At 40.8% G+C, this 27,474-nt stretch overlaps 1 protein-coding gene across 1 annotated transcript in view; it reads left to right on the forward strand.

The window, feature by feature from the left end:
- The first annotated feature begins 373 nt into the window (after positions 1-373).
- LOC128643992 (forkhead box protein K1) overlaps positions 374-27,474 on the forward strand; it is a 56,295-nt gene continuing 29,194 nt past the window's right edge. Inside the window, exons 1-2 of the mRNA XM_053696759.1 lie at positions 374-677; positions 759-1,037. Of these exons, the coding sequence (XP_053552734.1) occupies positions 389-677; positions 759-1,037 (568 nt within the window). The 5' untranslated portion in view covers positions 374-388. The remainder of the gene's footprint in view (positions 678-758; positions 1,038-27,474) is intronic.

Genomic DNA, 27,474 nt, shown 5'->3' on the forward strand with positions numbered 1-27,474 from the left:
GAGGAACTGTTCTATGTTTTAGTCTTGAATTGCTTGATGTCTGTTTCTCTGCCATGCTTTTCATTAGTCATTTGTATTATACGTTTTAAACCATCTATATATGTCCTTTGGGGTGCTCACCCAGCAACCCTTTTGTTATGGTTGCTAATATTTATGTAAGATAATAGGAGTCTTCTTATCGCCTTTGGACTTTTGGTTTCTGTCCTTCCTATATAAGAAAGGGATATTACTGTGTAATGTGAGGCCTATGAGACAAGTACTTGCATGATGGTGGTGAGCCGCACCTCAGAACAAATGACTTATTATGCTAAGAAGCGTTGAATACATTGGCTGTGCTATAGAAAACTGTCCATACAATAACTTTTTCTTGTCATCCCCCCAACTACTTATGGATATAGATTGTGACTTTGTAAAGAATAAGTTTTGTCACTCATTTATAAACAATGGTGGAAATGACACAACCTGGAGACTTCCGGTTTGCACGTTAACTACATTGTGTTCTGTCTTTAGGAGTGCTCCTGCGTCGCCCACCCATCCAGGTCTGATGTCCCCTAACTCCAGTGGATTGCAAACCCCTGAGTGTCTGTCTCGAGAAGGCTCCCCCATTCCACATGACCATGACTTTGGCTCTAAGCTAGCATCTGTGTCAGAGTACCGGTACTCGCAGAGTGCACCAGGTAATCTTCTCTCTGATGAGAAATGAGAAATATGGCCTTATGTAGCAGCTCACCCTGAATATGATTCTCTCCCTGCCTCAGGATCTCCAGTGAGTTCACAACCCGTTATCATGACACTCCCTCAGCGCCAATCTAATTTTGTGACAAAGCCTCTGACGTACATGCCAGCATCCATAATGACATCACAGCCTACAGGTCATGCAATTCATGTGGTGCAGCAAGCACCTACTGTCACAATGGTGCGAGTAGTGACCACATCCGCCAACTCTGCCAACGGATACCTGATAACTAACTCCGCCCCTGGATGTACCACCCAAGAGATACACAGTGCACTGCTAGATGGGGGCACGGATGGCCGAGGTGAGATTTTGTACATAGCAATAATCCTTATATATGTACTGCTGAGTAAAAAGGGGGATGTTAGAAATATGTGTTTATAATATTAATGTGAGTGCTACAGATTCTCAGATTCAGTTGTTTTCATTAATTACTTAGATGCATGTAGTTATTTCTCTCTCAGGGCCCGATGGTCAACAGATGGTCTCACAAAGCCTTTGCTGCACTATATTATAATGTAGGTGTATCTCCTTCACACATCTCTCTAGCATTTTACAGAGTAATTACATTTTATACCTGTTACTTTCATAAAGGTGGTGAGAGTCCACGATCCATAACTCCTGGGAATTTATTCTTCCTGGTCAGATTCCCAAAACCTAAGAGCTCTATAAAACCCTCTCCACCTTACTAGAAACTAGCCTTGTCTTTGCCTCCGCTGGATGTAGGTGAAGTTAAAGGTCCTTCTGGCCTTCTGTGAGACGGGTTCTCAGGCTGATTTGAGGTCCATTTCCCCTCATAGAGCTGCTTTCAGACTGAGGGATGTATGGAGTAGCAGGGCATATGAATAGACTGGTCCGGTTGCCAAATGCTACCTAAATTCCTTGCAGGCAAGTAAAAATTCTAACTTACTAGCCCGAACTGGCGATCTGACATTTTCCTAATTGGGATATCAGTAGCAGTAAAAAAAAAATAAAGCAGTCAAACTGCCCTTCGCACACAGGTAAAGGAGGGAAGAAAGGGGAGGTTCTTTCTAAAGCATACAAACGACCTCCCCTTTTCAGCATGGCTCTCAATCTTCTCCTTGACAGCTGCTACTTCCCGACCTTAAGGTTGTCTGTGCGGCCGGGAAGGCAAACATCATGCTTCTATGCTAGAAGTTTCTAAAGAGCAATTCTTAGTTTTTTTTGTGTGTGTTTGTGTAGGTATATACATGTGTGTGTCTGAATATATATAAATGTGTGTGATTGTGTAGGTATATATGAATGTGTGTGTGTCTGAATATATATATATAAATGTGTGTGATTGTGTAGGTATATATGCATGTGTGTGATTGTGTAGGTATATATGCGTGTGTGTGTCTGTGAATATATAAATGTGTGTGATTGTGTGGGTATATACATGTGTCTGAATATATATAAATGTGTGTGATTGTGTAGGTATATATGCATGTGTGTGTGTGTCTGAATATATAAATGTGATTGTGTAGGTATATATGCATGTGTGTGATTGTGTAGGTATATATGTGTGTGTGATTGTGTAGGTATATACATGTGTCTGAATATATATAAATGTGTGTGATTGTGTAGGTATATATCCATGTGTGTCTGAATATATATATGTGTGATTGTGTAGATATTTATGCATGTGTGTCTGTGAATATATATAAATGTGTGATTGTGTAGGTATATATGCATTTGTGTGTCTGTGAATATATATAAATGTGTGATTGTGTAGATATATATTCATGTGTGTGTCTGTGAATATATATAAATGTGAGATTGTGTTGGTATATATGCATGTGTGTGTCTGTGAATATATATAAATGTGTGATTGTGTAGATATATATGTATGTGTGTCTGTGAATATATATAAATGTGATTGTGTAGGTATATATGCATGTGTCTGTGAATATATATATATATAAATGTGTGTGTGATTGTGTAGGTATATTTCTTTCATGTAATTAGCAAGAGTCCATGAGCTAGTGACATATGGGATATACATTCCTACCAGGAGGAGCAAAGTTTCCCAAACCTCAAAATGCCTATAAATACACCCCTCACCACACCCACAAATCAGTTTTACAAACATTGCCTCCCATGGAGGTGGTGAAGTAAGTTTGTGCTAGATTCTACGTTGATATGCGCTCCGCAGCGGGCTGAAGCCCGGTTTTCCTCTCAGAGTGCAGTGAATGTCAGAGGGATGTGAAGAGAGTATTGCCTATTTGAATACAATGGTCTTCCTCTAGGGCAGGGGTGTCCAAACTTTGCTCTCCAGAGGTTTTGGAACTACATTTACCATGATGCTCAGCTAGATAAAATGCTGGCTGAGCATCATCGGAAATGTAGTTCCAAAACCTCTGGAGAGCAAAGTTTGGACACCCCTGCTCTAGGGGATCTATTTCATAGGTTCTCTGTTATCGGTCGTAGAGATTTCTTCTCCTACCTCCCTTTTTAGATCGACGATATACTCTTATATACCATTACCTCTACTGATTCTCGTTTCAGTACTGGTTTGGCTATCTACTATATGTAGATGAGTGTCTTAGGGTAAGTAAGTCTTATTTTATTTATGACACTCTAAGCTATGGTTGGGCACTTTATATGTAAAGTTCTAAATATATGTCTTTAAGCTTATATTTGCCATGATTCAGGATAATCAGTATTCCTTTAAATTCAGATTGTCAGTTTCATTATTTGGGATAATGCATATGAATAAATATTTCTCTTGTTAAGTGTATCCAGTCCACGGATCATCCATTACTTATGGAATATATTCTCCTTCCCAACAGGAAGTTGCAAGAGTCCACCCACAGCAAAGCTGCTATATAGCTCCTCCCCTAACTGCCATATTCAGTCATTCTCTTGCAAGCCTCAACATAGATAGGAGGTTGTGAGAGTCTGTGGTGCTTTCTACTTAGTTTATTCTTCAATCAAAAGTTTGTTATTTTTAAATGGCACCGGAGTGTGCTGTTTCTTTCATGTAATTAACAAGAGTCCATGAGCTAGTGACGTATGGGATATACATTCCTACCAGGAGGGGCAAAGTTTCCCAAACCTTAAAATGCCTATAAATACACCCCTCACCACACCCACAAATCAGTTTTACAAACTTTGCCTCCAAGGGAGGTGGTGAAGTAAGTTTGTGCTAGATTCTACGTTGATATGCGCTCCGCAGCAAGTTGGAGCCCGGTTTTCCTCTCAGCGTGCAGTGAATGTCAGAGGGATGTGAGGAGAGTATTGCCTATTGAATGCAGTGATCTCCTTCTACGGGGTCTATTTCATAAGGTTCTCTGTTATCGGTCGTAGAGATTCATCTCTTACCTCCCTTTTCAGATCGACGATATACTCTTATATTTACCATTTCCTCTACTGATTCTCGTTTCAGTACTGGTTTGGCTTTCTACAAACATGTAGATGAGTGTCCTGGGGTAAGTAAGTCTTATTTTCTGTGACACTCTAAGCTATGGTTGGGCACTTTATTTATAAAGTTCTAAATATATGTATTCAAACATTTATTTGCCTTGACTCAGAATGTTCAACTTTCCTTATTTCCAGACAGTCAGTTTCATATTTGGGATTATGCTTTAAATTATCATATTTTGTCTTACCTCAAAAATTTGACTTTTTTCCCTGTGGGCTGTTAGGCTCGCGGGGGCTGAAAATGCTTCATTTTATTGCGTCATTTTTGGCGCGGATTTTTTTGGCGCAAAAATTCATTTCCGTTTCCGGCGTCATACGTGTCGCCGGAAGTTGCGTCATTTTTTGACGTTATTTTGCGCCAAAAATGTCGGCGTTCCGGATGTGGCGTCATTTTTGGCGCCAAAAGCATTTAGGCGCCAAATAATGTGGGCGTCTTATTTGGCGCCAAAAAATATGGGCGTCGCTTTTGTCTCCACATTATTTCAGTCTCATTTTCATTTGCTTCTGGTTGCTAGAAGCTTGATGTTTGGCATTTTTTTCCCATTCCTGAAACTGTCTTATAAGGAATTTGATTTATTTTGCTTTATATGTTGTTTTTTCTCTTACATATTGCAAGATGTCTCACGTTGCATCTGAGCCAGAAGATACTACAGGAAAACCACTGCCTGCTGGATCTACCAAAGCTAAGTGTATCTGCTGTAAACTTTTGGTAGCTATTTCTCCAGCTGTTGTTTGTAATAATTGTCATGACAAACTTGTTAAAGCAGATAATATTTCCTTTAGTGATGTACCATTGCCTGTTGCAGTTCCCTCAACATCTAAGGTGCAGAATGTTCCTGATAACATAAGAGATTTTGTTTCTGAATCCATAAAGAAGGCTTTGTCTGTTATTTCTCCTTCTAGTAAACGTAAAAAGTCTTTTAAATCTTCTCTCTCTACAGATGAATTTTTAAATGAACACCATCATTCTGATTCTTTGGACTCTTCTAGTTCAGAGGATTCTGTCTCAGAGATTGATGCTGATAAATCTTCATATTTATTTAAGATGGAATTTATTCGCTCTTTACTTAAAGAAGTACTAATTGCTTTAGAAATAGAGGATTCTAGTCCTCTTGATACTAATTCTATACGTTTGGATAAGGTTTTTAAAGCTCCTGCGGTTATTCCAGAAGTCTTTCCTGTTCCTAATGCTATTTCTGCAGTAATTGCTAAGGAATGGGATAAATTGGGTAATTCATTTACTCCTTCTAAACGTTTTAAGCAATTATATCCTGTTCCGCCTGACAGGTTAGAATTTTGGGACAAAATCCCTAAAGTTGATGGGGCTATTTCTACCCTTGCTAAACGTACTACCATTCCTACGTCAGATGGTACCTCGTTTAAGGATCCTTTAGATAGAAAAATTGAATCTTTTCTAAGAAAAGCTTATCTATGTTCAGGTAATCTTCTTAGACCTGCTATATCATTGGCTGATGTTGCTGCAGCTTCAACTTTTTGGTTGGAAACTCTAGCGCAACAAGTAACAAATCGTGATTCTCATGATATTATTATTCTTCTCCAGCATGCTAATAATTTCATCTGTGATGCCATTTTTGATATTATTAGAGTTGATGTTAGATTTATGTCTCTGGCTATCTTAGCCAGAAGAGCTTTATGGCTTAAGACTTGGAATGCTGATATGGCTTCTAAATCAACTCTACTTTCCATTTCTTTCCAGGGAAACAAATTATTTGGTTCTCAGTTGGATTCTATTATTTCAACTGTTACTGGTGGGAAAGGAACTTTTTTACCACAGGATAAAAAGTCTAAAGGTAAAAACAGGGCTAACAATCGTTTTCGTTCCTTTCGTTTCAACAAAGAACAAAAGCCTGATCCTTCGTCCTCAGGAGCAGTTTCAGTTTGGAAACCATCTCCAGTCTGGAATAAATCCAAGCCTGCTAGAAAGGCAAAGCCTGCTTCTAAGTTCACATGAAGGTACGGCCCTCATTCCAGTTCAGCTGGTAGGGGGCAGGTTACGTTTTTTCAAAGAAATTTGGATCAAATCTGTTCACAATCTTTGGATTCAGAACATTGTTTCAGAAGGGTACAGAATTGGTTTCAAGATGAGACCTCCTGCAAAGAGATTTTTTCTTTCCCATGTCCCAGTAAATCCAGTGAAAGCTCAAGCATTTCTGAATTGTGTTTCAGATCTAGAGTTGGCTGGAGTAATTATGTCAGTTCCAGTTCCGGAACAGGGGATGGGGTTTTATTCAAATCTCTTCATTGTACCAAAGAAGGAGAATTCCTTCAGACCAGTTCTGGATCTAAAATTATTGAATCGTTAGGTAAGGATACCAACGTTCAAGATGGTAACTGTAAGGACTATATTGCCTTTTGTTCAGCAAGGGAATTATATGTCCACAATAGATTTACAGGATGCATATCTGCATATTCCGATTCATCCAGATCATTATCAGTTCCTGAGATTCTCTTTTCTAGACAAGCATTACCAATTTGTGGCTCTACCGTTTGGCCTTGCTACAGCTCCAAGAATTTTCACAAAGATTCTCGGTGCCCTTCTGTCTGTAATCAGAGAACAGGGTATTGTGGTATTTCCTTATTTGGACGATATCTTGGTACTTGCTCCGTCTTTACATTTAGCAGAGTCTCATACGAATCGACTTGTGTTGTTTCTTCAAGATCATGGTTGGAGGATCAATTTACCAAAAAGTTCTTTGATTCCTCAAACAAGGGTAACCTTTCTGGGTTTCCAGATAGATTCAGTGTCCATGACTCTGTCTTTAACAGACAAGAGACGTCTAAAATTGATTACAGCTTGTCGAAACCTTCAGTCACAATCATTCCCTTCGGTAGCCTTATGCATGGAAATTCTAGGTCTTATGACTGCTGCATCGGACGCGATCCCCTTTGCTCGTTTTCACATGCGACCTCTTCAGCTCTGTATGCTGAACCAATGGTGCAGGGATTACACGAAGATATCTCAATTAATATCTTTAAAACCGATTGTTCGACACTCTCTAACGTGGTGGACAAATCACCATCGTTTAATTCAGGGGGCTTCTTTTGTTCTTCCGACCTGGACTGTAATTTCAACAGATGCAAGTCTCACAGGTTGGGGAGCTGTGTGGGGATCTCTGACGGCACAAGGAGTTTGGGAATCTCAGGAGGTGAGATTACCGATCAATATTTTGGAACTCCGTGCAATTTTCAGAGCTCTTCAGTTTTGGCCTCTTCTGAAGAGAGAATCGTTCATTTGTTTTCAGACAGACAATGTCACAACTGTGGCATACATCAATCATCAAGGAGGGACTCACAGTCCTCTGGCTATGAAAGAAGTATCTCGAATTTTGGTTTGGGCGGAATCCAGCTCCTGTCTAATCTCTGCGGTTCATATCCCAGGTGTAGACAATTGGGAAGCGGATTATCTCAGTCGCCAAACGTTGCATCCGGGCGAATGGTCTCTTCACCCAGAGGTATTTCTTCAGATTGTTCAATTGTGGGGGCTCCCAGAGATAGATCTGATGGCCTCTCATCTAAACAAGAAACTTCCCAGGTATCTGTCCAGATCCCGGGATCCTCAGGCGGAGGCAGTGGATGCATTATCACTTCCTTGGAAGTATCATCCTGCCTATATCTTTCCGCCTCTAGTTCTTCTTCCAAGAGTAATCTCCAAGATTCTGAGGGAATGCTCGTTTGTTCTGCTAATAGCTCCGGCATGGCCTCACAGGTTTTGGTATGCGGATCTTGTCCGGATGGCATCTTGCCAGCCATGGACTCTTCCGTTAAGACCAGACCTTCTGTCACAAGGTCCTTTTTTCCATCCGGATCTGAAATCCTTAAATTTAAAGGTATGGAGATTGAACGCTTGATTCTTGGTCATAGAGGTTTCTCTGACTCCGTGATTAATACTATGTTACAGGCTCGTAAATCTGTATCTCGAGAGATATATTATAGAGTCTGGAAGACTTATATTTCATGGTGTCTTTCTCATCATTTTTCTTGGCATTCTTTTAGAATACCGAGAATTTTACAATTTCTTCAGGATGGTTTGGATAAGGGTTTGTCCGCAAGTTCTTTGAAAGGACAAATCTCTGCTCTTTCTGTTCTTTTTCACAGAAAGATTGCTATTCTTCCTGATATTCATTGTTTTGTACAAGCTTTGGTTCGTATAAAACCTGTCATTAAGTCAATTTCTCCTCCTTGGAGTTTGAATTTGGTTCTGGGAGCTCTTCAAGCTCCTCCGTTTGAACCTATGCATTCATTGGACATTAAATTACTTTCTTGGAAAGTTTTGTTCCTTTTGGCCATCTCTTCTGCTAGAAGAGTTTCTGAATTATCTGCTCTTTCGTGTGAGTCTCCTTTTCTGATTTTTCATCAGGATAAGGCGGTGTTGCGAACTTCTTTTGAATTTTTACCTAAAGTTGTGAATTCCAACAACATTAGTAGAGAAATTGTGGTTCCTTCATTATGTCCTAATCCTAAGAATTCTAAGGAGAAATCATTGCATTCTTTGGATGTTGTTAGAGCTTTGAAATATTATGTTGAAGCTACGAAATCTTTCCGTAAGACTTCTAGTCTATTTGTTATCTTTTCCGGTTCTAGGAAAGGCCAGAAAGCTTCTGCCATTTTTTTGGCATCTTGGTTGAAATCTTTAATTCATCTTGCCTATGTTGAGTCGGGTAAAACTCCGCCTCAAAGAATTACAGCTCATTCTACTAGGTCAGTATCTACTTCCTGGGCGTTTAGGAATGAAGCTTCGGTTGACCAGATCTGCAAAGCAGCAACTTGGTCTTCTTTGCATACTTTTACTAAATTCTACCATTTTGATGTATTTTCTTCTTCTGAAGCAGTTTTTGGTAGAAAAGTTCTTCAGGCAGCGGTTTCAGTTTGAATCTTCTGCTTATGTTTTTTGTTAAACTTTATTTTGGGTGTGGATTATTTTCAGCAGGAATTGGCTGTCTTTATTTTATCCCTCCCTCTCTAGTGACTCTTGTGTGGAAAGATCCACATCTTGGGTAGTCATTATCCCATACGTCACTAGCTCATGGACTCTTGTTAATTACATGAAAGAAAACATAATTTATGTAAGAACTTACCTGATAAATTCATTTCTTTCATATTAACAAGAGTCCATGAGGCCCACCCTTTTTTGTGGTGGTTATGATTTTTTTGTATAAAGCACAATTATTCCAATTCCTTATTTTATATGCTTCGCATTTTTTCTTATCACCCCACTTCTTGGCTATTCGTTAAACTGATTTGTGGGTGTGGTGAGGGGTGTATTTATAGGCATTTTAAGGTTTGGGAAACTTTGCCCCTCCTGGTAGGAATGTATATCCCATACGTCACTAGCTCATGGACTCTTGTTAATATGAAAGAAATGAATTTATCAGGTAAGTTCTTACATAAATTATGTTTTATCTCAGGCAGTATTTGGAAGAAGAATCTGCCTGCGTTTTTCTATGATCTTAGCAGACGTAACTAAGATCCATTTGCTGTTCTCACACATTCTGAGGAGTGAGGTACTTCAGAGGGGGAATGGCGTGCAGGTTTTCCTGCAGATAAGGTATGTGCAGTAAAATATTTTTCTAGGAATGGAATTGACTAAGAAAATACTGCTGATACCGAAGTAATGTAAGTAAAGCCTTAAATGCAGCGATAGCGACTGGTATCAGGCTTATTAATAGAGATACATACTCTTGTAAAAATGTGTTTTAAAACGTTTGCTGGCATGTTTAATCGTTTTTTAACATATGTTTGGTGATAAAACTTATTGGGGCCTAAGTTTTTTCCACATGGCTGGCTTAAATTTTGCATAGAAACAGTTAACTGAAGCTTCCCACTGTTGGCTGTGGCAGTTTGTTGTGTCTGTTTTTAAAAACGTCTGTCATTTTTTTTTTTATTTTTTTTTTATCTGTTTTTTGCATTAAGGGGTTAATCATCCATTTGCAAGTGGGTGCAATGCTCTGTTACCTTATTACATGTACTGTAAAAATTTCGTTTGTTTTACTGCCTTTTTTTCACTGTTTTTCAAATTTTGACAAAATTTGTTTCTCTTAAAGGCACAGTAACGTTTTATATATTTGCTTGTTAACTTGATTTAAAGTGTTTTCCAAGCTTACTAGTCTCATTATTAGTCTGTTCTAACATGTCTGACATAGAGGAAGCTCTGTGTTCATTATGTTTTAAAGCCATGGTGGAACCCCATCTTAGAATGTGTACCAGATGTACTGATTTCATGTTAAACAATAAAGATCATTTTTTGTCTTTAAAAACATTATCACCAGAGGATTCTGTCGTGGGGGTAGTTATGCCGACTTACTCTCCCCACGTGTCAGACCTTTTGACTCCCGCTTTAGGGACTCACGCTCAAATGGCGCCAAGTACATCAAGGGCACCCATAGCGTTTCTTTTACCAGAGGATTCTGTCGAGGGGAAAGTTATGCCGACTAACTCTCCCCACGTGTCAGACCCTTCGACTCCCGCTTCAGGGACTCACGCTCAAATGGCGCCAAGTACATCAAGGGCGCCCATAGCGTTTATTTTACAAGACATGGCAAAGGTGGTGAATAATATTCTGGCAGCAGTATTAGTCAGACTATCTGAAATTAAAGGAAAGCAGTTAGCTCTGGGGGTAGATACAGAGCATACAGACGCTTTAAGAACCATGTATGATACTACCTCACAATATGCTTAGTCTGTGGGTGATTTTTTTTTTGACTCAGGGAAGATGATTTAACCTGATTCTGATATTTCTACATTTAAAATTTATGCTTGAGAACCTCCACTTGTTGCTCAGGGAGGCTTTGGCTGCTCTGAATGAATGTGTACAATCGCAGGGCCAGAGAAATTGTGTAGACTGGATAAATAATATGCAGTGCCGGTGTGTACTGATGTTTTTCCAATACCTAAAGAGGTTTACTAAAAATTTTTTAATAAGGAATGGGATAGACCAGGTGTGCCGTTCTCTTCCCCTCCTATTTTTTAGAAGAATGTTTTCTAATAGTTACCACCACACGGGACTTCTGGCAGACAGTTCCTAAGGTGGAGAGAAGAGTTTCTACTCTAGCTAAGCGTACCACTACCTCTGACGAGGACAGTTGTGCTTTTTAGATCCAATGGATAAAAAATGTTTATTCAACAGGGTTTTATCCTGCAGCCCCTTGCATACATTGCTTCTGTCACTGCTGCTGCGGCGTTCTGGGTTGAGTCTCTTGATGAGGCTTTACAGTTAAGCGACTCCATTGGATGAATATATTTGACAAGCTTATGCTAGCCAATTCCTTTGTTTTCTGATGCCTTGTTCATTTGACTAGACTAACGGCTAAGAATTCTGTTTTTTACTATACTGGCGCGCAGAGCGCTATGGCTTATATCATGGTCAGCTGTCGTGACTTTAATAAATAAGCTACTTAACTTCCCTTCAAGGGGCAGACCCTATTCGGGCCTGGTTTGAAGGAGATTATTGCTTATATCACTGGAGGAAAAGGTCATGCCCTTCCTCAGGATAGGTCTAAATCAAGGGCAAAAAAAAAAAAAAAAAGTCTAATTTTCGTACCTTTTAAAAACTTCAGGGCAGGTGTGGCATCCTCTTCCTCTAAGGCAAAACAAGAGGGAATTTTTGCTCAGTCCAAGGCGGTCTGGAGACAATCGGACCTGGAACAAAGATAAGCAGGCCAAGGAGCCTGCTGCTGCCTCTAAGGCAGCATGAAGGAACGGACCCCTATCCGGTAACGGATCCTATAGGGGGCAGACTTTCATTCTTTGCCCAGGCGTGGGCAAGAGATGCCCAGGATCCCTAGGCATTGGAATTTATATCCCAGAGATATCTTCTGGATTTCAAAGATTCCCCCCCAAAAAAAGGGGAGATTTCGCCTTTCACAATTATCTGCAAACCAGATAAAGGAGGCATTCTTACATTGTGTACGAGATCCATCCAGTTCCAAGAGAGGAACAGGGACAGAGTTTTTACTCAAATCTGTTTGTGGTTCCCAAGGAGAGGGAACCTTCAGACCTATTTTGGATCTAAAGATCTTAAACAAATTCCTCAGAATTCCGTCATTTAAGATGGAAACTATTCGTACCATCTTAACTATGATCCAGGAGAGTCAATAGAGGACTACAATGGATTTGAAGGATGCTTATCCTCACATTGTGATGCATAAAGATCACCATCATTTTTCAGGTTTGCCTTTCTAGACAGGCATTACCAGTTTGTAGCTCTTTCCTTTGGGATATCTACAGCCCCAAGAATCTTTATGGAGGTTCTGGGGTCGCTTTGGCGGTCCTTAGACCGCGGGGCATAGAAGTGGCCCCTTATTTAGACGACATCCTGATACAGGCGTCAAACATCCAAATTGCCCAGTCTCATACGGACGTAGTACTGGCATTTCTGAGATCACATGGGTGGAAAGTGAACAAGGAAAGAGTTCTCTATCCCCAATCTCAAGGGTTTCCCTCCTAGGGACTCTGATAGATTCTGTAGAAATGAAAATTTACCTGACAGAGTCCAGGTTGTCAAAGTTTCTAAATTTCTGCCGTGTTTTTTTCATCCCATCCGCGCCCTTCGGTGGCTCAGTACATGAATGAAATCGGCTTAATGGTAGCGGCAAGGGACATAGTACCGTTTGCACGTCTACATTTCAGACCGCTGCAACTATGCATGCTCAGTCAGAGGAACAGGGATTACACAGATTTGTCCCCCTGTTAAACCTGGACCAAGAGACCAGAGATTCTCTTCTCTGGTGACTATGTCGGGTCCATCTGTCCAAGGGTATGACCTTCCGCAGGTCAGATGGGACAATTGTTACAATAGATGCCAGCCTTTTAGGTTGGGATGCAGTCTGGAACTCCCTGAAGGCTCAGGGATAGTGGACTTAGGAGGAGACCCTCCTTCTAATAAATATTCTGGAACTGGGAGTGATATTCCATGCTCTTCAGACTTGGCCTCAGTTAGCAACTCTGAGGTACATCATACTCAGTCGGACAATATACACGACTGTGGCTTACATCAGCCATCAAGGGGGAACAGAAGTTCCCTAGCGATGTTAGAAGTCTTACAATAATTCACTGGACAGAGACTCACTCTTGTCTATCAGCTATCCATATCCCAGGTGTTGAGAACTGGGAGGTGGATTTTCTAAGTCGTCAGACTTTTCTTCCGGGGGAGTGGGATTTCCTCCGGAGGTCAAGACCAAGCAGGAGAGGGCTTTGGTGTTTTTGACAGCGCCTGCGTAGCCACGCAGGACCTGGTATGCAGATCTGGTGGACATGTCATCCTTTCCATCACGGTCTCTGCTTCTGAGACAGGACCCTCTACCTCAGGGTCCTTTCAACCATCTAAATAGAATCAATCTGAGATGGACTGCCTGGAGACTGAACGCTTGATGTTATCAAAGCATGGCTTCTCCGAGTCAGTCATTGATACCTTAATACAGACATGAAAGCCTGTCTCTAGGAAAATTGAACATAGATATGGTGTAAATATCTGATTGTTATGAATCCAAGGGTTACTCATGGAGTAAAGTCTGGATTCCCAGGATATTATCTTTTCTCCAAGATGTTTTTGAGAAAAGGGTTGTCAGCTAATTCCTTCAAAAGGGGACAGATTTTTACTCTGTCTATTTTTTTGCACAAGCGTCTGGCAGGTATTCTAGACGTTCAGGCATTTGGTCAGGCTTTGGTTAGATCCAAGCCTGTGTTTAAAACTGTTGCTCCGCCATGGAGCTTAAACCTGATTCTTAAGGTTCTTCAAGAAGTTCCGTTTGAACCTTTTTTGTTCCATAGATATCAATCTTTATCTTGGAAAGTTCCTTTTGGGTAGCTAATTCCTCGACTCGTAGAGTCTCCAAGTTATCTGTGTTACAATGTGATTCTCCTTATCTGGTCCTTCGTACGGATAAGGTAGTCCTGCGTACCAACCTGGGTTTTTTCCTAAGGTGGTATCTAACAAGTACATCACTCAAGAGATAGTTGTTCCATGCTTGTATCCTAATCCTTCCTCAAAGAAGGAACGTCTATTACACAATATTGGACGTGGTTTGTGCATTAAAGTTTTACTTACAAGCTACTACAGTTTTCATCAAACGTTCACCTTGTTTGTTGTCTATTCTGGACAGAGGAGAGGTCAAAAGACTTCAGCAGCCTCTCTGTCTTTTTGGTTAAAAAGCATAATTCATTTAGCTTATGAGACTGCTGGACAGCAGCCTCCTGAAGGGATTACAGCTCATTCTACTAGAGCTGTGGTTTTCACTTGGGCCTTTTTTAAATGTGGCTTCTGTTGAACAGATTTACAAGACGGAGTCTTGGTCTGCGCTTCATACTTTTCAAATTTAACAAATTTGATACCTTGCTTCTTCGGAGGCTATTTTTGGGAGAAAGGGTTTTTTACAGGCAGTGGTAACTTCCGTTTAAGTACCTGCCTTGTCCCTCCCATCATCCGTGTACTTTAGCTTTGGTATTGGTATTCCATAAGTAATGGATGATCCGTGGACTGGATACACTTAACAAGAGAAAACATAATTTATGCTTACCTGATAAATTTATTTCTCTTGTAGTGTATCCAGTCCACGGCCCGCCCTGTCACTTTAAGGCAGGTAATTTTTTCATTTGAACTACAGTCACCACTGCACCCTATGGTTTTTCCTTTCTCTGCATGTTTTCGGTCGAATGACTGAATATGGCAGTTAGGGGAGGAGCTATATAGCATCTTTGCTGTGGGTGGACTCTTGCAGCTTCCTGTTGGGAAGGAGAATATATTCCATAAGTAATGGATGATCCGTGGACTGGATACACTACAAGAGAAATAAATTTATCAGGTAAGCATAAATTATGTTTTTTTCTTACCTTGAAAATTTTCAATTGACAATTTTCCCTGCGGCTGTTAGGCTCGCGGGGGCAGAAAATGCTTCATTTTATTGCGTCATTCTTGGCGCAAACTTTTTTGGCGCAAAATTTTGTCGTTTCCGGCGCCGTAGTTGCCGCCGGAAGTTGTATTCAGTTAAACATCATTTTTTGACGCATGCGTATTCAGACGTTTTTTTGCGCCAAAAAATGTGGGCGTCTGTTTCGGCGTCAGAGGATGTGGCGTCATACTTGGCGCCAAAAATATGGGCGTTGTACTTGGCGCCAATAATGTGGGTGTCATACTTGACGCCAAAAAATGTGGGCGTCTTTTTTGTTCCACTTTTTTCTCACATTATTTAAGTCTCACTTTTTCATTGCTTCTGGTTTCTAGAAGCTTGTTATTTTGCATTTCTTCTGTTAAGTGTGATCAGTCCACGGGTCATCATTACTTCTGGGATATTACTCCTCCCCAACAGGAAGTGCAAGAGGATTCACCCAGCAGAGCTGCATATAGCTCCTCCCCCCTACGTCACCCCCAGTCATTCTCTTGCACCCAACGACTAGATAGGATGTGTGAGAGGACTATGGTGATTATACTTAGTTTTATATCTTCAATCAAAAGTTTATTATTTTATAATAGCACCGGAGTGTGTTATTACCTCTCTGGCAGAGTTTGAAGAAGAATCTACCAGAGTTTTTACTATGATTTTAGCCGGAGTAGTTAAGATCATATTGCTGTTTCTCGGCCATCTGAGGAGAGGTAAACTTCAGATCAGGGGACAGCGGGCAGATTAATCTGCAAAGAGGTATGTAGCAGCTTTTATTTTCTGACAATGGAATTGATGAGAAAATCCTGCCATACCGATATAATGTCATGTATGTATATTTTACACTTCAGTATTCTGGGGAATGGTACTTCACTGGAATTACACTGTGTACATAAAACTTTAGCCTATTTTGCAGGGACTAGCAACAGGCTTTTTAATAACTCTTAATTTATGTTAAACGTTTTTGCTGGAATGTAAAATCGTTTTCATTTTCTGAGGTACTGAGTGAATAAATATTTGGGCACTATTTTTCCACTTGGCAGTTGCTTGATCTAATTTCTGACAGTTTCTGATCTCTCTCACTGTTGTGTGTGAGGGGGAGGGGCCGTTTTTTGGCGCTTTTGCTACGCATCAAAAAATTTCAGTCAGCAGCTCTTTGTATTTCCTGCATGATCCGGTTCATCTCTACAGAACTCAGGGGTCTTCAAAACTTGTTTTGAGGGAGGTAATTCTCACAGCAGAGCTGTGAGATTGTAGTTGACTGTGATAAAAAACGTTTATTCTGTAATTTTTTTTCTGCTATCAGAGTTAGTTGTCTTTGCTAATGGGAACAAACCTTTGCTAAAGTTGTGTTGTTTACAAGGATTGATGCTATAACTGTTTCAGTTTATTAATTTTCAACTGTCATAAATCTTCTGTGCTTCTTATAGGCACAGTACGTTTTTCATAATATTTTACTAGAATTGTATTCCAAGTTGCAAGTTTATTTGCTAGTGTGTTAAACATGTCTGATTCAGAGGAAGATACCTGTGTTATTTGTTCCAATGCCAAAGTGGAGCCCAATAGAAATTATTGATGCTACTTTAAATAAAAGTCAATCTGTACAAATTGAACAAATTTCACCAAACAGCGAGGGGAGAGTTATGCCGACTAACTCTCCTCACGTGTCAGTACCTGCATCTCCCGCTCGGGAGGTGCGCGATATTGTGGCGCCCAGTACATCTGGGCGGCCATTACAGATAACATTACAAGATATGGCTACTGTTATGACTGAAGTTTTGGCTAAATTACCAGAACTAAGAGGCAAGCGTGATCACTCTGGGGTGAGAACAGAGTGCCCTGATAATACTAGGGCCATGTCAGATACTGCGTCACAGCTTGCAGAACATGAGGACGGAGAGCTTCTGTCTGCGGCTGACGGTTCTGATCCAAACAGATTGGATTCAGATATTTCAAATTTTAAATTTAAGCTGGAGAACCTCCGTGTATTACTAGGGGAGGTGTTAGCGGCTCTGAATGATTGTAACACAGTTGCAATACCAGAGAAAATGTGTAGGTTGGATAAATATTTTGCGGTACCAACGAGTACCGACGTTTTTCCTATACCTAAAAGACTAACTGAAATTATTACTAAAGAGTGGGATAGACCCGGTGTGCCGTTCTCACCCCCTCCGATATTTAGAAAAATGTTTCCAATAGACGCCACCACACGGGACTTATGGCAGACGGTCCCTAAGGTGGAGGGAGCAGTTTCTACTTTAGCTAAGCGTACCACTATCCCGGTGGAGGATAGCTGTGCCTTTTCAGATCCAATGGATAAAAAGTTAGAGGGTTACCTTAAGAAAATGTTTGTTCAACAAGGTTTTATATTGCAACCCCTTGCATGCATTGCGCCGGTCACGGCTGCGGCGGCATTCTGGTTTGAGTCGCTGGAAGAGACCATTAATTCAGCTACTCTGGATGACATTACGGACAAGCTTAGAGTCCTTAAACTAGCTAATTCATTCATTTCGGAGGCCGTAGTACATTTAACTAAACTTACGGCTAAGAATTCAGGATTCGCCATTCAGGCACGCAGAGCACTGTGGCTAAAATCCTGGTCAGCTGATGTTACTTCTAAGTCTAAATTACTTAATATACCTTTTAAAGGGCAGACCTTATTTGGGCCTGGTTTGAAAGAAATTATCGCTGACATTACAGGAGGTAAAGGCCACGCCCTGCCTCAAGACAGGGCCAAACCTAAGGCCAGACCGTCTAATTTTCGTTCCTTTCGGAATTTCAAAGCAGGAGCAGCATCAACTTCCTCTGCTCCAAAACAAGAAGGATCTGTTGCTCGCTACAGACAAGGCTGGAGACCTAACCAGTCTTGGAACAAAGGCAAGCAGGCCAGGAAACCTGCTGCTGCCCCTAAAACAGCATGAATTGAGGGCCCCCGATCCGGGATCGGATCTAGTGGGGGGCAGACTTTCTCTCTTCGCCCAGGCTTGGGCAAGAGATGTCCAGGATCCCTGGGCGCTAGAGATAATATCTCAGGGATACCTTCTGGACTTCAAATACTCTCCTCCAAGAGAGAGATTTCATCTGTCAAGGTTGTCAACAAACCAAACAAAGAAAGAGGCGTTTCTACGCTGCGTACAAGAGCTTTTGTTAATGGGAGTAATCCATCCAGTTCCACGGTCGGAACAGGGACAAGGGTTTTACTCAAATCTGTTTGTGGTTCCCAAAAAAGAGGGAACTTTCAGACCTATCCTAGACTTAAAAATCCTAAACAAATTCCTAAGAGTTCCATCGTTCAAGATGGAGACTATTCGGACAATTTTACCCATGATCCAAAAGGGTCAGTACATGACCACAGTGGATTTAAAGGATGCTTACCTTCACATACCGATTCACAAGATCATTACCGGTACCTAAGGTTTGCCTTCCTAGACAGGCATTACCAGTTTGTAGCTCTTCCATTCGAATTGGCTACAGCTCCAAGAATCTTCACAAAGGTTCTGGGTGCTCTTCTGGCGGTACTAAGACCGCGGGGAATCTCGGTAGCTCCGTACCTAGACGACATTCTGATACAAGCTTCAAGCTTTCAAACTGCCAAGTCTCATACAGAGTTAGTACTGGCATTTCTAAGGTCACATGGATGGAAGGTGAACGAAAAGAAAAGTTCACTCGTTCCACTCACAAGAGTTCCCTTCCTGGGGACTCTTATAGATTCTGTAGAAATGAAGATTTACCTGACAGAAGACAGGTTAACAAGACTTCAAAGTGCTTGCCGCACCCTTCATTCCATTCAACACCCGTCAGTGGCTCAATGCATGGAGGTAATCGGCTTGATGGTAGCGGCAATGGACATAGTACCCTTTGCACGCTTACACCTCAGACCACTGCAACTGTGCATGCTAAGTCAGTGGAATGGGGATTACTCAGACTTGTCCCCTTCTCTGAATCTGGATCAAGAGACCAGAAATTCTCTTCTATGGTGGCTTTCTCGGCCACATCTGTCCAGGGGGATGCCATTCAGCAGGCTAGACTGGACAATTGTAACAACAGACGCCAGCCTTCTAGGTTGGGGTGCCGTCTGGAATTCTCTGAAGGCTCAGGGACAATGGAGTCAGGAGGAGAGTCTCCTACCAATAAACATTCTGGAATTGAGAGCAGTTCTCAATGCCCTCCTGGCTTGGCCCCAGTTGACAACTCGGGGGTTCATCAGGTTTCAGTCGGACAACATCACGACTGTAGCTTACATCAACCATCAGGGAGGGACAAGAAGCTCCCTAGCAATGATGGAAGTAACAAAGATAATTCGCTGGGCAGAGTTTCACTCTTGCCACCTGTCAGCAATCCACATCCCGGGAGTGGAGAACTGGGAGGCGGATTTCTTAAGTCGTCAGACTTTTCATCCGGGGGAGTGGGAACTTCATCCGGAGGTCTTTGCCCAAATACTTCATCAGTGGGGCAAACCAGAGATAGATCTCATGGCGTCTCGACAGAATGCCAAGCTTCCTCGTTACGGGTCCAGATCCAGGGATTCAGGAGCAGTCCTGATAGATGCCCTGACAGCACCTTGGGACTTCAGGATGGCTTACGTGTTTCCACCCTTCCCGATGCTTCCTCGATTGATTGCCAGAATCAAACAGGAGAGAGCATCAGTTATTCTAATAGCACCTGCATGGCCACGCAGGACTTTGTGTGCAGACCTGGTGGACATGTCATCCTGTCCACCTTGGTCTCTACCTCTGAAACAGGACCTTCTGATACAGGGTCCTTTCAAACATCAAAATCTAACTTCTCTGAAGCTGACTGCTTGGAAATTGAACGCTTGATTTTATCAAAACGTGGATTTTCTGAGTCAGTTATTGATACCCTAATACAGGCTAGGAAGCCTGTTACCAGAAGGATTTACCATAAGATATGGCGTAAATACATATATTGGTGCGAATCCAAAGGTTACTCTTGGAGTAAGGTTAGGATTCCTAGGATATTGTCCTTTCTTCAAGAAGGTTTAGAAAAGGGTTTATCTGCTAGTTCATTAAAGGGACAGATCTCAGCTCTGTCCATTCTGTTGCACAAACGTCTGTCAGAAGTTCCAGACGTTCAGGCTTTTTGTCAGGCTTTGGCCAGGATTAAGCCTGTGTTTAAAACTGTTGCTCCGCCATGGAGTTTAAACCTTGTTCTTAACGTTTTACAAGGCGTTCCGTTTGAACCCCTTCATTCCATTGATATAAAGTTGTTATCTTGGAAAGTTCTATTTTTAATGGCTATTTCCTCGGCTCGAAGAGTCTCTGAGTTATCAGCCTTACATTGTGATTCTCCTTATTTGATTTTTCATTCGGATAAGGTAGTTCTGCGTACTAAACCTGGGTTCTTACCTAAGGTAGTCACTAACAGGAATATCAATCAAGAGATTGTTGTTCCTTCTTTGTGTCCAAATCCTTCTTCGAAGAAGGAACGTCTTCTGCACAATCTGGATGTAGTTCGTGCCCTAAAGTTTTACTTACAGGCAACTAAGGAATTTCGACAAACGTCTTCCCTGTTTGTCGTTTACTCTGGTCAGAGGAGAGGTCAAAAGGCTTCTGCTACCTCTCTTTCTTTCTGGCTTCGTAGCATAATTCGTTTAGCCTATGAGACTGCTGGACAGCAGCCTCCTGAAAGAATTACAGCTCATTCTACTAGAGCTGTGGCTTCCACTTGGGCCTTTAAGAATGAGGCCTCTGTTGAACAGATTTGCAAGGCTGCAACTTGGTCTTCGCTTCATACTTTTTCCAAATTTTACAAATTTGACACTTTTGCTTCCTCGGAGGCTATTTTTGGGAGAAAGGTTCTTCAGGCAGTGGTTCCTTCTGTATAAAGAGCCTGCCTATCTCTCCCGTCATCCGTGTACTTTTGCTTTGGTATTGGTATCCCAGAAGTAATGATGACCCGTGGACTGATCACACTTAACAGAAGAAAACATAATTTATGCTTACCTGATAAATTCCTTTCTTCTGTAGTGTGATCAGTCCACGGCCCGCCCTGTTTTTTAAGGCAGGTAAATATTTTTTAAATTATACTCCAGTCACCACTTCACCCTTGGCTTCTCCTTTCTCGTTGGTCCTTGGTCGAATGACTGGGGGTGACGTAGGGGGGAGGAGCTATATGCAGCTCTGCTGGGTGAATCCTCTTGCACTTCCTGTTGGGGAGGAGTAATATCCCAGAAGTAATGATGACCCGTGGACTGATCACACTACAGAAGAAAGGAATTTATCAGGTAAGCATAAATTATGTTTTTTTCCCATTCCTGAAACTGTCATTTAAGGAATTTGATAATTTTGCTTTATATGTTGTTTTTTAAGTTACATATTGCAAGATGTCTCATCCTGACCCTGGCTCAGAATCTACTAGTGGAAAGACGCTGCCTGATGCTGGTTCTACCAAAGTTAAATGCATTTGTTGTAAACTTGTGGTAACTGTTCCTCCAGCTGTAGTTTGTGTTAGTTGCCATGATAAACTTTCCAATGCAGATTGTGTCTCCATTAGTAATAATCCTTTACCCGTTGTTTTTCCTTCAACATCCTAGTGTTCAGGATGTTCCTGTTAATGTAAAAGAATTTGTTTCTAATTCTATTAGGAAGGCTCTGTCTGTTATTCCTCCTTCCAGTAAACGTAAAAGGTCTTTTAAAACTTCTCATATTTCGGATGAATTTTTAAGTGACTGCCATCATTCTTACTTATCTGTTTCTGATGAGGATTTATCTGGTTCAGAAGATTCTGCCCCAGATATTGATACTGATAAATCTTCATATTTGTTTAAAATTGAGTTTATTCGTTCTTTACTTAAAGAAGTATTGATTGCATTAGATATGGAGGAGTCTAGTCCTCTTGATACTAAAACTGCTAAACGTTTAAATTCGGTTTATAACCCTCATGTGGTTATTCCAGAAGTTTTTCCAGTTCCTGATGCTATTTCAGAAGTGATTTCTAGGGAATGGAATAGTCTGGGTACTTCATTTACTCCTTCTCCAAGGTTTAAGAAATTGTACCCTGTGCCATCTGATAGATTAGAGTTTTGGGACAAAATCCCCAAAGTTGATGGGGCTATCTCTACTCTTGCTAAACGTACTACTATTCCTACGGCAGATAGTACTTCCTTTAAGGATCCTTTAGATAGGAAGCTTGAATCCTTTCTAAGGAGAGCTTATTTATGTTCAGGTAATCTTCTTAGACCTGCTATTTCTTTGGCTGATGTTGCTGCAGCTTCAACTTTCTGGTTGGAGGCTTTAGCGCAACAAGTATCAGACCATAATGCTTATAGCATTGTTAAACTTCTTCAACATGCTAATAACTTTGTTTGTGATGCCATTTTTGATGATGTTAGAATTGATGTCAGGTATATGTATTTAGCTATTTTAGCTAGAAGAGCTTTATGGCTTAAATCTTGGAATGCAGATATGACTTCTAAGTCAACATTGCTTTCTCTCTCTTTCAAAGGTAATAAATTGTTTGGTTCTCAGTTGGATTCAATAATTTCAACTGTTACTGGAGGGAAGGGTGCTTTTTTTGCCCCAGGGCAAAAGATCTAAAGGTAAATATAGGGCTGCTAATCGTTTTCGTTCCTTTCGTCAGAATAAGGAGCAGAAGCCTGACCCTCCCTCTAAAGGAACGGTTTCCGTTTGGAAACCTTCTATAGTCTGAAATAAATCCAAGCCTTTTAGAAAGTCAAAACCAGCTCCCAAATCCGCATGAAGGTGCGGCCCTCATTCCAGCACAGCTGGTAGGGGGAAGTTTACGATTTTTCAAAGATGTTTGGATCAATTCGATTCACAATCTTTGGATTAAAAACATTGTTTCACAAGGGTACAGAATAGGTTTCAAGGTAAGGCCGCCTGTGAGAAGATTTTTTCTCACGCATTCCAGTAAATCCAGTGAAGGCTCAGGCGTTTCTGAAATGTGTTTCAGACCTAGAGTTGGCTGGGGTAATTATGCCAGTTCCAGTTCTGGAACGGGGTCTGGGGTTTTACTCAAATCTTTTCATTGTACCAAAGAAGAATTCCTTCAGACCAGTTCTGGATCTAAAAATATTGAATTGTTATGTAAGGATACCAACATTCAAAATGGTGACTATAAGGACTATTCTGCCTTTTGTTCAGCAAGGGCATTATATGTCTACAATAGACTTACAGGATGCATATCTTCATATTCCGATTCATCCAGATCACTATCAGTTCCTGAGATTCTCTTTTCTATACAAGCATTACCAGTTTATTGCTCTTCCGTTTGGCCTAGCAACAGCTCCAAGGATCTTTTCAAAGGTTCTCGGTGCCCTTCTCTCTGTAATCAGAGAACAGGGTATTGCGGTATTTCCTTATTTGGACGATATCTTAGTACTTGCTCAGTCTTTACATTCTGCAGAATCTCATACGAATCAACTTGTGTTGTTTCTTCAAAGACATGGTTGGAGGATCAATTTACCAAAGAGTTCCTTGATTCCTCCGACAAGGGTAACCTTTTTGGGTTTCCAAATAGATTCAGTGTCCATGACTTTGTCTCTAACAGAAAAGAGACGTCTGAAATTTGGTTTCAGCCTGTCGAAACCTTCAGTCTCAATTGTTCCCTTCGGTAGCATTATGCATGGAAATTCTAGGTCTCATGACTGCTGCACCCTTTTGCTCGTTTTCACATGAGACCTCTCCAGGTTTGTATGCTGAACCAGTGGTGCAGGGATTATACAAAGATATCACAATTAATATCCTTAAATCCCAATGTTCGATCTTCTCTAACTTGGTGGTTGGATCACCATCCGTTGAATTCAAAGGGCCTCTTTTGTTCGTCCAACCTGGACTGTGATCTCAACAGATGCAAGTCTTTCAGGTTGGGGAGCTGTATGGGGATCTCTGACAGCGCAGGGGGTTTGGGAATCTCAGGAGGCGAGATTACAAATCAATATTTTGGAACTCTTCAGTTCTGGCCTCTTCTGAAGAGAGAATCGTTTATTTGTTTTCAGACAGACAATGTCACAACCATGGCATATGTCAATCATCAAGGTGGGACTCGCAGTCCTCAAGCTATGAAAGAAGTATCTCGAATACTTGTATGGGCGGAATCCAGCTCTTGTCTAATTTCTGCGGTTCACATCCCAGGTGTAGACAAATAGGAAGCGGATTATCTCAGTCGCCAGACGTTACATCCGGGCGAATGGTCTCTTCACCCAGAGGTATTTCTTCAGATTGTTCAAATCTGGGGACTTCCAGAAATAGATCTGATGGCCTCTCATCTAAACAAGAAACTTCCCAGGTATCTATCCAAATCCAGGGATCCTCAGGCGGAAGCAGTGGATGCGTTGTCACTTCCTTGGAATTATCATCCTGCCTATATCTTTCCGCCTCTAGTTCTTCTTCCAAAAGAGATTTCCAAAATTCTAATGGAACGTTCGTTTGTACTGCTGGTGGCTCCAGCATGGCCTCACAGGTTTTGGTATGCAGATCTCATTCGGATGGCCAGTTGCCAACCTTGGACACTTCCGTTAAGACCAGACCTTCTATCTCAAGGCCCATTTTTCCATCAGGATCTCAAATCATTAAATTTGAAGGTATGGAGATTCAATGCTTGATTCTTAGTCATAGAGGTTTCTCTGACTCAGTGATTAATACTATGTTACAGGCTCGTAAATCTGTCTCTAGAAAGATTTATTATCGAGTTTGGAAGACTTACATTTCTTGGTGTTCTTCTCATAAATTCTCTTGGCATTCTTTTAGAATTCCTAGAATTTTACAATTTCTTCAGGATGGTTTGGATAAGGGTTTGTCTGCAAGTTCTTTGAAAGGACAAATCTCTGCTCTTTCTGTTTTTTCACAGAAAGATTGCTAATCTTCCTGATATTCATTGTTTTGTACAGGCTTTGGTTCGTATAAAACCTGTCATTAAGTCAATCTCTCCTCCTTGGAGTCTTAATTTGGTTTTGAAAGCTTTGCAGGCTCCTCCGTTTGAGCCTATGCATTCTCTGGACATTAAATTACTTTCTTGGAAAGTATTGTTCCTTTTGGCCATCTCTTCTGCTAGAAGAGTTTCTGAGTTATCTGCTCTTTCTTGTGAATCTCCTTTTCTGATTTTTCATCAGGATAAGGCGGCGTTGCGGACTTCATTTCAATTTTTACCTAAGGTTGTGAATTCTAACAACATTAGTAGAGAAATTGTTGTTCCTTCATTGTGTCCTAATCCTAAGAATTCTCAGGAAAGATCTTTACATTCTTTGGATGTAGTAAGAGCTTTGAAATATTATGTTGAAGCTTCTAAAGATTTTAGAAAGACTTCTAGTTTATTTGTTATCTTTTCTGGTTCCAGGAAAGGTCAGAAGGCTTCTGCCATTTCTTTGGCGTCTTGGTTAAAGTCTTTGATTCATCTTGCTTATGTGGAGTCGGGTAAGTCCCCGCCTCAAAGAATTATGGCTCATTCTACTAGGTCAGTTTCTACTTCCTGGGCTTTTAGGAATGAAGCTTCTGTTGATCAGATTTGCAAAGCAGCAACTTGTTGTTCTTTGCATACTTTTACTAAATTCTACCATTTTGATGTGTTTTCTTCTTCTGAAGCAGTTTTTGGTAGAAAAGTACTTCAGGCAACTGTTTCTGTTTGATTCGTCTGCTTATAATTTCAGTTTTTTTCATTATACGATTAAAGTTTTTTGATTTGGGTTGTGGATTATTTTTTCAGCGGAATTGGCTGTCTTTATTTTATCCCTCCCTCTCTAGTGACTCTTGCGTGGAAGTTCCACATCTTGGGTATCTGATATACCATACGTCACTAGCTCGTGGACTCTTGCTAATTACATGAAAGAAAACATAATTTATGTAAGAACTTACCTGATAAATTCATTTCTTTCATATTAGCAAGAGTACATGAGGCCCACCCTTTTTATGGTGGTTATGATTTTTTTGTATAAAGCACAATTATTCCAATTCCTTATTTTTGATGCTTTCGCTCCTTTCTTATCACCCCACTTCTTGGCTATTCGTTAAACTGAATTGTGGGTGTGGTGAGGGGTGTATTTATAGGCATTTTGAGGTTTGGGAAACTTTGCCCCTCCTGGTAGGAATGTATATCCCATACGTCACTAGCTCATGGACTCTTGCTAATATGAAAGAAATTAATTTATCAGGTAAGTTCTTACATAAATTATGTTTTCTGTTTAACACTGTGCTTAGTGGTTTCCCATATAAGTGGTGCCGGACAGCGTTAGTTACGTTCCGGACCTTTTATGCCTAAAATGTAGATAGTTCGTTTTCTAAAGGCTTCGGTGTTGACAGGTTGTGCAGTAACTGCATACTAAGTTAACTTCCTTCTACACATAAAAATGAAGAATTATGTTTTAAAATTTAAAGAAACAGTAACGTGTTTTTTTATGTGATCATTTTTTTCTAAAAATTTAAACTGTTTACTTGTTTAACTCATCCTGTAGATAGGATGGACCAAGAGGCCCTACTGGTGTCTCTTGTTTTAAGCTTTGATGTCTATATGGTTCTTCCAATACTTTATGTTCCTCATCTATTGAGAGAAAATTATTTTATAAAAATAGATTTATTTTTTTTTAATTTTTTTTTATGAACCTACTCCTAAGGCGCATGCTGTTTAGACAATGGTCAAGTTATGCCACAAATTTATCCCTTAGGAGTCCCACATTTTATAGCCCACATGCAGTGCCCTGCACTTCCTCGCACTCCACTTGGAGTTACCTTGCATTTCATGCATTCTGTTTTTCCCACGCTGTAGGGAAAAGTGCAAGAGGATAGATTTTCAATCAGTGTGATTGATTTAGTAGTAGCTATTACGAAGGTTTTTCTTTTACAAGATATGACAAGTCCACGGATTTCATCCTTACTTATGGGATTACGCCTCCTGGTCAGCATGAGGAGGCAAAGAGCACCACAGCAGAGCTGTATATATAGCTCCTCCCTTCCCTCCCACTCCAGTCATTCTCTTTACCTGTGTTAGTGATAGGAAGAGGTAAAGGGAGGTGTTTAGATTCTTCAATCAAGAAGTTTTTTATTTTTAAAATGGTACCAGTGAGTACTATTTGTCTCAGGGAGAAATAGTCAATGACTTCCCAAGAGGAGTGGAGACATTTTATTTTCTACCCTGATGTTGATGATCTTAGCAATCATTCTCTAAGATCCTGCTGGTTCCCACAGATTGTTGAAGGTAGTGAAAAGAACATCTTCTGTGTGTGGAACCGTATCATGCTGTGCTCAGCATTGAGGTATGTTCAGTCATTTGCTTCTGGGGAAACTAGATATATCAGAACCGACTGACATTTATTCCCTGTACTGGGGAGGGGTAATCAGTAGGCACTGTGTAAAATGAAATGGTGTACCTGGAATCCCCTTTCTTTTTATTTGCTATCAAATTCTCTTTAATGCAAGTATGTCTAAGGATGCTTCTCAGACTGATGAAACTCGGGGT

Source organism: Bombina bombina, unplaced genomic scaffold, assembly GCF_027579735.1.
Source record: "Bombina bombina isolate aBomBom1 unplaced genomic scaffold, aBomBom1.pri scaffold_78_1, whole genome shotgun sequence".
NCBI lineage: Eukaryota > Metazoa > Chordata > Amphibia > Anura > Bombinatoridae > Bombina > Bombina bombina.